This window comes from Heloderma suspectum, chromosome 1, assembly GCF_057233095.1.
Source record: "Heloderma suspectum isolate Gila_16-S chromosome 1, 16-S_ref, whole genome shotgun sequence".
Taxonomy (NCBI): Eukaryota; Metazoa; Chordata; class Lepidosauria; order Squamata; family Helodermatidae; genus Heloderma; species Heloderma suspectum.
The window spans coordinates 138,615,752-138,628,383 of NC_139458.1; the positions used below are offsets into that span (position 1 = coordinate 138,615,752).

At 45.3% G+C, this 12,632-nt stretch overlaps 1 protein-coding gene across 5 annotated transcripts in view; it reads right to left on the reverse strand.

Annotated features, from left to right (window-relative positions):
* Positions 1-12,632, reverse strand: part of P2RX3 (purinergic receptor P2X 3) — a 43,278-nt gene that overhangs the window by 10,025 nt on the left and 20,621 nt on the right. For all 5 annotated transcript variants that reach the window (XM_084803604.1, XM_084803596.1, XM_084803609.1 and 2 more), the window contains 4 exons: positions 4,866-4,937; positions 4,212-4,278; positions 3,428-3,521; positions 709-786 (listed from right to left, as the gene is read on the reverse strand). In XM_084803604.1, coding sequence (XP_084659730.1) covers positions 709-786; positions 3,428-3,521; positions 4,212-4,278; positions 4,866-4,937 — 311 coding nt within the window. The remainder of the gene's footprint in view (positions 1-708; positions 787-3,427; positions 3,522-4,211; positions 4,279-4,865; positions 4,938-12,632) is intronic.

Sequence of the window (12,632 nt, forward strand, 5' to 3'; positions counted from 1 at the left end):
GATCTTTGGCTTGCAGCGCTATCTCTTCACAGACGTTTGCTGGGGCTTTTCACATTCCCAGTGAATGCAAAAAGTTGGACTTCTAGCATAAGGAACAATTGCAGCAGCACTGTTCCTGCCAGCGAGCAACCTTGCACCCATGGCGCTGATCCTGCAATCTCCCCTGCCTGCAGTGAAGACGGGCACAATGCAGACCAGCCTTCCCCAACCTGGTGCCACCCAGACGGGTTTGACTACAACTGCGAGCCCCCCCCCCCAGCCAGCTATACTGGCTGGAGGGTGCTGAGAGTTGTAGTCCAACACATCTGGAGGGCTATGCTGGCTGGGAGCTATTGAGAATTGATGTCTAACACATCTGGAGGGGACCAGGTTGGGAAGCCTGATGTAGACAATTGGGGGTCTGATTCAGAGGGCATTTGATGGAGAGATCTCTCTCTCTCTCTCACTCACACACACACCCTAATGGCTGGGTCAGAGATGCCCTGCTATACAGTGTGCTGGTTTTATGACCCAGAACTTCACTTCCCACCCTTTGCGTAGCGCCTTCTGCAACCACCAGGAACAGGTTATACTGGTCAGGGGAAAGTTCTGCACTAGAGCGATCTTCAGAAAGTGGTTTTCAATCCAAGCTCATCTAAAGTGTATGAAGAATCACAGTCCTGAATACAGTGAGAGCTCAGGTTTGTGAGCTGGAGTCCCCTTACTCACTTTTCAAAATTGAACAGTGGGAACCGAATACTGTTCTTAATGAAGAGGGTGAAGTTTTCTGCTTCTAGCATGACGGGTCTGTAAGGAAGAAAAGGACTAAAATCAGCTTCGTGGAACAAGGGTGCATAGTAGAGGGAGACTCCACCAAATAATCGCTCCCTGTCCTTGGGAAAGCCCACTTTGACCTAGAGAGGCTGTATGTATAAGGTGACCACTATATGCCCTTTTTAACCTTAAGGGATCTACCCTTAAAACTGGCAGCAGGAGGAGGAGGATTTTAAATAAATAAATGCATTGACCGAAGGGATTTAAATTGGGAGCTGTGAGGTATGGACGCCGGATTAAGATTCTTTAAAAAGCGGGATGCTTTAGAGCTGTGATGCTTGAAAGAGCCATATTGCTCTGTAGAAGTGTGGAGGGTGAAAACAAGGATCATCCCACATTGTTTTGTGGGAACCAAACCAGATGACAATGTTAGGAATAGAGTGACAGTCTTATTTCAGTAAATGGGATCCTGATGGAAGGTGTAGGGTGGCTTTAACCCTTTGACCCCTGCTGTGGTCCTAATCCAGATTGGGATCCCAATGAGGAAAAAAAACCCTTCCATTATTGCACACGGGAGCCTTTTTATCAGTAGAAACAGCAGGTACAAGGTCCCAACCTGCATTATGACCATAGTGGGGGTTAAACCCCACCCTATCTCCCGCCAGGGTCCCAATATGGATATTTACGACTATTTACTTTTTTCTTTTTTTTTTAACTAGACATCTAGTTTCGCCCTGTTCCACTGGAGTAGAGGGCAATCCTTCAGAATGAGGCATACCTGGCAATGCTTTTGCTGTACAGCCATCTGGCATAATGGAAGCCCAGAATAAAACAAAACAAGACCTCCATGTGTCTCTCTCAAACTCTTTGAACTGGTCCCTCCTTTGGAACTTCTTTGTCTTGCGCCCGTCTAACCCAATGTTTGTGAACATGTGGGGATTGTAACGTGCAGTTCCACGCATCCTGCTGCTGCTTATGGACTGGGAGATGTGTGGACCGGGGGGACTGATCTAACAGAAGAATGGAGTGGCACATCTCTGACCCGAAAACCAGTTTCACAAAAGTATCATTAGAAAAATGCAGAAACTATTCCTGGGCTTCCTTTCCCCCCTCCAAGCAGGTTCGTATGATGTGGGTGGGGGCACTGGGGATGTAGACACCCCCACAAATCCAGTGTGGATCAGTGAAGAATCTCTGCCAAGAGCCATTCAATGCTCCCAAGATGCTGGGAGGACGAAGGCTCCACCTGCCTGAGGATCCTAAGTCTCCTTGGAATGTTGTGCTCCTTTTCAGGTGCCCTCTGCCTTGAGAAGCCCTGCTCTAATATTATTTTCCTCTGAAGGTCACAGAGTGGCTGACATATGGTTCCCCCAGGTGGTCACTCATCCTGACACCATACAGATCCGCTTAGCTTTAATAGTAGGTGGTTGTCACAGGTCCTCAGGCCATCCTCTGGGCCCGTCTTTAGTGATGCTGAATCTGTGATAATATAGGGCAGTTGGAAGAGGGAAGGGGTCCTGTCAACCGATGACACCTCTGACTACCAGCTTTCTAGACACTGTATTTGAGCCAGGATGGAGAAGAAGTCTACAGGTCTGGCCCCGATTGTGGAATGCTCTTCCCAGCGAGGCCCGCCTGGTGCTAATATTAGCGAGGCCCGCCTGGTGCTAATATTGCCATCTTTTCAGTGCCAGGTTCAGACTTTCCTCTGTTCCCAGGCATTTGATGGTATATGATGGGCTCTTTAATGCATCAGTTGAATTGTTTGTGGTTGTCACTGATGTTTCCGTTGTTTTATGGGGTGGGGGTATTTAGTGGATAATTGCTTTTCGCTGTTTTTAAATTTTAAATGTTGTATGTCACCTGGAGTCTTTCTTCTTTCTTTTTTTGAGAAAGGCATCTAAGAAATCATGCATCTGATGAAGTGGACAGTGTCCACAAATACTTATGCCAGAATAAATGCATTAGTAAGGTGCCACAAGACTCTTTATTGTTTTTTTTAAAGAAATCTAAGGTATCATAATCATCATCGTCTTATAATCAGATCACCTTTGATCGTGATAACATGGCTGGTCACTAAGTCTCTGCTTTTTTTTTTTTGCAAGACCATATACATTTACAAGCCCAAAGAGGAGGGGATTCCCTTATGCTAAACAGGAACAGGGCTACACCTGTCCGTGAGGCATGAAGATGCGTGAGGCTTCCACCAGCCAGCACTTGGTTTCCAGAGTCTAGAGATGGTGCTCAAGTTACAGCTGAACGTGGAAGTCTTGCCACTAGTCGACTGATCAGTGCCCCAGCTTCCACTGAAGGTTCACCATGTGGCCAGTGGGTGGTATCCAACACCACTGCTGCGCTAGTGGAAATGATGGCTAGTGCAACCAGGAGCTAGTGCTAGCTGCCTTGGCACCCGGAAACTAGTCGAAACAACCACTTCCGGAATGAGCCAAACCAGTGGAGCTCACAGAAGGGAGCTCCGCTGACTTGTCCCATTCTGGAAGTGGCCGCTTTGGCTAGTTCCCTGGGTTGTGTTAGCAAGTGCTAGTTTCCTGTTGCACTAGCGGTCGTTATCACTAATGCAACATGTTTAGCATGGGCGGATTGCAAGCACTGGATACTGCCCAGTGCTCCCTCACGTTGAAATAATCATGGGCTGTGCTATAGAAGTACTTACACCTCTACATTGTCCACTTCTGCTGGACACCAGCCCTGGATCTGACAAGTCCGGAAAGTGGCATTGTAATCAACACATCGGCCCGTCAGAATCCCTGCAGGAGGGAACATTCCATCACACACACACACAGTCTCTCTCTCCCCCCGTCCTCTATGCCACCCTCTGCTCTCTCCCTCTCCCATGTCCCACCCTTCCCAGTGGGCTGCCGGGGGAGGGACACATTGCTTTTGCTAGAAGGCTGAACTGACTGCTTGCAGAGGGCTCTTGAAATTGGGAGGAAGCCCCAAGTTGCCCACCCATGTTCTAAAATGCAGGTCTGCATGTCTAGTTAGAGCCCAAGGGGGCCTTGCAGGAGGCTCCCTGGCAAGATGTGATCCAGGTGCTAATTGGGCTTTTGCATTGCCACTTTCCTGTCATGTGCCTGCAGGCTATTCTCGCTGAAGAAATTATGTTAATGGTGTATAAATGATTATGCGAATGCACCATAGTCACAGGGACAATTAAGCCTTTCCTTAGGCTCTTTTCATTGTTGTTGTTCAGTCGTTAAGTCGTGTGTCCGACTCTTCGTGACCCCATGGACCATAGCACGCCAGGCCTTCCTGTCCTGCGCTCTCTCCCGGAGCGTGCTCAAGTCCATATGCATTGCATCCGTGATGCTATCTAGCCATCTCATCCTCTGCCGTCCCCTTCTCCTTTTGCCTTCACTCTTTCCCAGCATCAGGGTCTTTTCCAGGGAGTTTTCTCTTCGCATGGCTCTTTTCATTAGGTGGCATCATTTGCTTACCCCCTCCTGTGATGGGGACGGGCCTCTTGCACTCGCGGTCCGACTTACACTTGTACTGCAATTGATTCTGAAATAGGAAAGAGAAGAGGTGGGCAAAGAGCACAAACCTCTGGTATTTAGGTTTTTTTTCTCATTTATTGTGTCCCCTTGCTGCTGTTCTGAGATGCTCAGACTCCCAAGGAGTGGAATGTTTTAACCCCCCCACCCCCAGCTCCCCATCCCACCAGCAATCAGTGCCAAAATTATGGGGGGAATATAGGAAGCCTCCTAAAACAATCCACAAGCCCCCTGCACCATCTCCTCCTCCCCCATCAATGACTAGCTCAGTGGCAGATCTCCTGCTTTGCATGCAGAAGTTCCCACATCCAATCCCTGGTGTTTCTAGGTAGGGCTGGGAATGATTCCTTGTCTGAAACTCTGGAGAGCCATTGCCAATCAGCACAGACAATACTGAGCTAGATGGACCAATGATCTGATTCGGTATAAAGCAGATCATGTCCCTCTGCAGCCTGCTAGATACAGTAGCTTGGAGGGGGGCACAAAAGGCTGAGCCCCTGATGCAGGAAATAGCACATCCATAAAAATCTGCACAAGGCAGGAGAAACCATACCCCCAGTTCTTCACACTTCGTTCTCTTTTGCCTCCCCTGCTTACCTCAGGACAGAAACCTTGTACCTGGTTCTCCGTCACAATGAGTTTGGTGATGATGACAAAGACTGATGTTCCCTGGGGGGGTGGGGATGTGAGGGGGTTGGAAAGATGGGAAAGGAGAAAAAAGATGTCAAGTGATGAGAGAAAACACACAGTGTATGGGAAAGAGAAACAGAAAATACCCTGGGCAGCAATCACAGGGACAATTGCCAGACTGGAACAAGCAAGTTCACAAAATGTCATTAAGCGAAAAAGCAATTTTAACTAGCTGCCTGCCCAAATATACCAACAGTAGTTATTTGTGGTGCAAATGATGACCTGAGAACCAACTCTTGGCAAGTTTACAAAAGTTTCTCAGCCCAATCACCTGGAGGTGGTCTCCCCACAGGTTACCAGGCCTGTGTGACTATTTACAAACCTGGTTTAAATTTTTTAAAATAAGAGCTACTCTGAGGGCCAGATTGGAAGAGACAAGCAGGAATGCTGGGTGTTTTAGTCCAACACATCTGGAGGGCACCAGGTTGGGGAAGGCTATACTGATGCATTCAGCTGGCCACACTTCAGGTACTGTCCAAAGCTGCATTGTTGCTGAATTCCTTAAGGGCCATTTCTCATGTGTTTTTAGGTGCACCCATAAAATGTTTGACATGTACACCAAAAACTTATATGTGTGCACATGACAAAAAACCATGCTTTTTAAACTGGTTTTCATACAGGCACCAGATAGTTGAGATTGACTGTGACTCCTCACAATACTTACATGAGCTGGAAAATAGACAGGAGAGAGACGATGTGGCATAGTGGTTAGAGTCCTGGATTGAGACTGTGTTATGGATTTTAATCTTTGCTGTGTTATCAATTTATAATTCCAGTATTTAGGAAGCATTAGGCTACCAGCTAATCACCTATAGCTGAATGGCCATTCAATCCTATAAATGCCTACTCAAAAGTAAGTCCCATTGGGTTGAAAAGGGCTTACCCCCAGGAAAATGGATATAGGATTGTACTCTAAGACACTTCACCAAAGAATACACCAATAATTGTTTAGGTGGGTTCAATTGTAGTTTTGCACTTAACATGAAATAGTAAAAGGAAAATATTCGAATCCTTTTTTTAAAAAACTTTTATTAGAAACATATATCTCTTTAAATAAAAGATAACAACAAAATATAATATAACATCGACAAAGATGATAAAATAATAGTCCGTAAACATTTCTTACTACTAAGGATTGCAACATCTTGATCATTCAACAGGAGAGTTATTTCACATCTAAATCCGTAATGTAACCTATCTCTGTAAACTGACCAGCAGAAAAGGTACTCAGGAAGGAGGCTGAGGGCAAAATCCAACTTAAGTTCAGTTTAGAGTAAACAGTGACTAACTTCATGACTAACTTAAGTTCCATTTATTTCAATGAGTCTACTCTAAGTAGGATTTATATTGGATTTTGCCCTGATATATTGGATCATATTTATACTTTTTTGTAAACATTACCTCATTTTGAAAAAATCTCCAGCATAACCTAGCTGTCCATAAATTAGGGTCACATTCTAAAACTAACTTATTATTCCTAAGCATTCCTAAGGGATTAGAAATAAACCAGGACACACACACTTTCTTTTAGATAAGGAAAAACATGTCAGAATTTACTATTGTCTAACAATAGCATGAGCATATCAACTTTTCTAAATATAATATAGATAGATCAATGTTACATTCCCCAACATAACATTATTCACCATTAACCGATAAGTAAAACTTTTAAGTACACTTTCATCTTTGAATAAGAGATTGATCATCCATTCTTTAGATAAACCTCTGACTGTGAACATTAAAATTATATACCTCATCATTCCTCAAATAATCTTCTGACCCTGAGTTTTAACTCAACATTCTTTCTTTATTTATAGAAATTATTCAGACCGCCTCATGAAATATGTTTGCATAAGTTACCTGGAATTCATTATGAACTTACTTTGTGTCTTCACTTTATCCAGTTGCTATTAATTCACATCTCCAAATTCTTAATTTCTTTTCATGAACCATTCCAGTCATTTTTTGCTTGGTGTTTTATAACAAGTCATCTTATATCGCTTTGGTGGAGGCAACATTATTCTCAGTAGCCATTCTTAGTAAGAGTGTGCACCAAACACACCATTTGGTTCAGACCCCGATTTGGTGATTCAGAAAACAGCTCAGTTTGGTTCATACCACTGATTTGGAGGCTGCCTGCTTTGACTTGGGTCTGAATCTCGATTTGGAAATCCAAATTTTCATACCTGCCATTGGCTTGAATTGGAAGTCAGCAAATGGCTACAACTTTTTTCTGTTTGTCAGAATTGTATGAAATGTGCAGGTATCACAGTCCATTTTTAGGTGACCAAGGGTGCAAACCTATGCATGTTTAGACAGAAAAAAAGTCCTACAACTCCCAGAATTCCTGGCTGGAGAATGCTGAGAGTTGTAGGACTTTTTTCTATCTAAACATCCATAGGATTATGCCCTAGGTCTGCCATATTTCACACAAATAGGTGCTGGGGCATTTGTGCTACATGTATTTACACTTCGGTATTTTGTTAAAAAGGAACAGCTGATGACTTTGTTTTATTTCTTAGCAGAATTGGATGAACTTTGTAGGGATAGTTGCCCCCTGTGAGTGGATCAACCCTGCCAAGTTTCAAATAAATGGGTGCAGGAAGCTTTGGGAGTTCCCCAAAAGGACGTGCTTATTCCATGTTTTTTGTGAATAATTGTTATGAAAATGACTTACAACATAGAGGTGGCCTAGTTAAGAAATGTGAAACATTTAAGAAGAATAGGTGCACTGTTTTTTGTGGAAGTGGATTGTTCAAATCATGTGTGTGTGATTCACATCTCCTTACCAACACCCCCATGAGCTTTTTGGGTAACTTGTAAATGGCATATGTCAAAGAAGTGTCCATAGCCAAGAAATCTGCAAAATGATGGTTGTGGAGCATACAGTGGCAGAGGCAGAAGGACATGAACATTTTTCAAGCAAGCACGTAGTGCTACACCCTCCCAGGTCCCACAGACTCTACCAAAACTCTTTTAATGTTCCTGCTCCTGGGAGAGAGAAGTAGAAAATAACTGTGATATCTTAGTTCAACATCTCTTCCCCAAAGCACTGGGATTGGAGAGCCCTGGTAAAGCCATTCACACTGTGATTAGAAGCTAAGTGCCTCTACACAAGCGATTTATTGCATGCTCATGATTGGTCACTCACAGAATGTTGGGGTCATCAACCCCCGGGACACCTCGCACACATCTTCCCTTTTATCGCGCTTTCAAAAAAATCAGAGTTAAACTAGCAATAAAAATTAATGGCGCCATATTGGCAATTTGTAATGCTGGCTTAGCGCCATGAACTTGCCGAGGAAGGACCTTCCTAGATTTATACCATGTGTCTCTTGATTGGAGGGAGAAGAGAGTAAAATGCCCCCCTGCAACACAGGAGACAGATCTGATCCCCCACACCACCAAGCTCAGAATCAACATCCTCTGTTGAGCTTCCCATTAAGTTCAGTGGGGCTTACTCCCAAGTAAGTGTGCCGAGTGTTGCAGACTTACAGCCCGATCTTATGTCTACTCAGAAATAAGTCCAATTGACTTCAACGGGGCTTAATCCCAAATAAGTGTGCCCACGCCTGAGAGGAAACAGTACAGCACAGGTTAAGCTAGGAAACCAAGACTCCGCACCCACCCCCTTTGCACACATGCCGGGGAAGGAGGGAGGCGCTTTCTCTATTCAAACCATGTGTCTGCTGTGTAAAGAAGCAGCCCTAATCCCACAAAGAAAGAGAAAGCAGAAAGCCTGGAAAGGATGCCAGGTTTTTGCTTAATGTAGAGACACCCTAGAGCTCCCAGTCACAAAACTACAAGTCCTCCTCTCCCCACCCTAGTGTCTTCCTTATATGGAGAGCCTGGGGAGAAATGTATCAGTTTTTGGAGACATACAGTCTATGTTTCTGTGTTTCTCTGAATCCCAGTTCTTCAGGAGTGTTCATTAGATTTGGTCCACTTCAGAGAAGCCCCGCTTTGACCCAGACATCTTCAGTCTCTGTCTGAATCAGATCGGTTCACTTCAGGATTCAGCGGAATCCTGAGCACATTCCTAATTCTTAGCTATTTCAGAAAAGCTAAACCAACTATTCTCTCAACATCGATGACAACTGGAGAGACCTGGGTACAAAACTCCACTGAACCATGGAGCTCACTGGGCGACCTTGGGCCTGTATACTCTCCTACCCTAGCCTGCCTCACAGGGTTGTTGTTAAGAGGATAAAATGGGGAGGTGGGAAGGAAGCCACACATGCTACCCCTGAGCTGCTTGGAGGAAGGGTAGATAAAATGGAAATAAATATGTTTCTGTGTGAACTGGTCCTGAAATAAGGACCAACCTTGAAATGAGGCACAAATGGCCCCTATGTTCTGAAATGGGAAGTGTGGAAAAGAGAACCTTATGTACTTGCCAAGGCAAAGTGAGTGTCATTTCCCAAGCACTGAGAAAATGAACAGAGAGCTGGATTATGTACTCAGCTGGGAAGTACCCAGGCTCTGCCCTTATTTCTGGCCATGTCAATTCCCCTCAATTTCTGCACCACGACTTCCCCATCTCTGCAATCAAGAAAGATTACTCATAATTTCCAAGAATTGTTATGAGAATTCCCCCCTCCCCGTGCAGTTTTCAGCTATCAAAACAAATAATTGGAAATACTGTCTATAAATTTCAGAAAGGCAAATGGGACCTAGAATAAAATATTGCAGCGTGGAGTGCTCCTGTTCAGGATATGCTATTCCACACAGACACCATTTTTCCACACACCCCACCCCACCCCCTCCTCAAAAGTCAGTAAGCATTCCAGGGTCACTGAGTATGCCCAGTGCCACATTGGGCTGTTTTTGAGAGTCCTCTCTTAACGGGGGTTTCCCCCCCTAAAGATTTTGTGTAGTTCTGCAGACCTTGAGGTAACCTGAGCCTGCTGCTGATGCCTCCCTCTGGTGAGTTGGGGAGTGCCAGTTTGGCTACATAAGCAAGGGCACTCACAGCCTGAACAGCAGAAATAGAGGGAAAGATAAAGTGCCTTTATCCCCATTTCTCCGAGTGGTGAGAACCCAGGACTGTATGCTAACAGGATTAGTTTCCTTGGGATGAGAGAGCAACTGAAGTTAAATGGTGTCTTCATCATATTTGTTTTATTTACAAATATACAAGCAGAGCAAGACTGGAAGGCAAACAGACACTCCATCTGCATGCGGAAGATCCCACCCCTATCAAGACTGCACCCCCAGGTCAGGCTAACTCCTGATTGGCCTTCCCCAACCTGGCTCCCTCCAGATGTCCTGGACTACAACTTCCATTATCTCCAGCAAGCATGGCCTGCTTCAGATAGAAACACGCAGCTCTTGTGCTCTTTCTCTTCCTAACTGCTGTTTCTCATATTCATGAGCACTGGCCTAGATCCAAGCCCTGCAGATAAACTGCCCATTCAGGGGACCATCCAAAGTCATTAAGAAATATTACCATCCTTTGATTAAGGCCCCTGACTACTCATTCATGGTGATCAGCCAGAGTGGTGTAGTGGTGAGAGTGTTGGACTGGGAGCTGGGAGATCTGGGTTTTAGTCCCCACTTGTCCATGGAAGTTCACTGGGTGACTTTGGGTCAGTCACAGACTCTCAGCCCAACCTGCCTCACATGGTTGTGGTTGTGAGGATAAAATGGAGAGGAGGAGGATTATGTACACTGCCTTGGGTTCCTTGCAAGAGGAAAAAAGGCAGGATATAAATGCAATCAATCAATCAAAGCCATCCAGGTTCACAACAATACTATGCTGTTTCTGACAGAGGTGCAGACTCCATTGATCAGGTTCAGCCAGCCACTTGCTCAAGTTTATGGTGATCAAGCTTTCTTTTCTGATTCCACCCTATCTATCAATTTTGCTAGAACACGCATCAATAAGGATTAATATCTAGGACAATAGACGGTGCCAGGATTCAGAGTAGCTGCTCCAGTTCTCTTTGGCAAAACACCAGCTAATACGTTTACATGTACACCTTCCTTTTGGCATGCTTTGGATTCCGGACGGGCCTGCACATCTTTGGATGGGGAATGTGAGAGCAGCATTAGAATTCTGTTGCAGATGCCACGGGGGGGGGGGGGGGGCTGCAGGAAGAGGGTTATCTACGGTCCTGAGAAGTACAGTGTATATATTTAGAACGGAAATTGCTTGTGTTCACTGACCTGTCCCAAATTTGACACTGAAGGTACAATGCAACCCGAACACATATCCCTAGAATATTCTGACTGAAGACTCCAATAACTTTTACCTACAGTTCAGCTGATGCTGGTAGGTTGTTGCCTTAAATCCACAGGAAGGCCTCCTCATACCTCTATCAGTACTGCTGCTACCCCAAAATCTGACTTTGTTGTAATGCATGCAATAAACAAGCACATTTGAACAGGAAATCATTTAGACACTGTTTATCTGAGCACTTATTTAGGGCAGCTGCTTTAAACATGACTTTGTACTCGGATATATTTGCCCAGAGCACAAAATACTTTCGCTGAATATTTGAACTGTGCACACGTGTACTGATAGCTGTTTGCCCCTTTAAAATCAGTGCTAGGAGATCCCACTCCTGTTACTGCTTGTGTGTATTGTAAATGGACATGCAGCTAAAATATACATGTCTGTAATTCAAGTATTATGTATCCCTCACGTCTGGTTCACACCCGTATGTTTATCACTTGATGGCTGTAATATCAGGTGGCTTAGATGAGTGAATGGACCATCCCAGATATAAACACCACAGACAGAACTTTCATGTTACTTCATACCTCCTCGAATGCAATGGGTTGAATCCAGAGATCCACCCACAGAAGGGAACAGCCAGAACTGACTTTCCCACCCTGTCTCTGCCAGTCCTCAGAGCCCCCAGAAAATGCTCCTCCCACAGGTCAAGGAACCCCACTGAGTGGCATTGGGGGTGGGGGAGATGGTGGAATATCAGGCAGAGACATCTCCTTTGAATGGAGTAGAAGGTGACTCTGCCTGATTCACCACCTTTTATCCACGTCCTTCTTCAGGCAGATCTCTGGATCCAGCTCAGAGTTTTTCATACACTGAGTAGCTAACAATCAGGTGTACAGTAATGTATTTTTGAAAAATCAAATGCTGTACATCTGTGTGTAAACCAGGCCCTAGAGCAAAAAATAAAAATACATATCAGAAATATAAGCCCAGGGGGACTGGCACAACGTACCACCCCAAGCAGAGAGAGATCCTGATTTTGGGTAGCCACTTTTCATTCATCCATATATTAATAAACCAAGCTGCTGTCTCATCATCCAGTCTCATGAGACATCCGTCCTGTCAGGCTCCTGGCCAATCCAAATCCAGGGGAGCACAAGTTGGAGGAGGAGGAGGATTGGGGTTCCACAGCAAACCCCAGCTCCACAGCAGATCTGGGGCAGCCCAAGGAGTGCTGTCACAGGGATGCCTCACCTGAGATCCTGAAGAACCCCCTTGACCCATTCTGAGGTCTGTCTTGGTTCCTGACAATCCCCCCTCATCCCATGGCTCCTTAGAGCCTTGGCGGCGATGGGCCAGGTGGAAGACTCAGAGTCACTGTTGGAGCACCTGCCTGGCCACCAGAAGACCCTTTGCCCAGGGTCTGCTCAGGAGGAGTGGGAAGTCTCTGCCACAGATCATGAGGAAGCAGGCTCAGCGGGATCTGCTGAACTAGG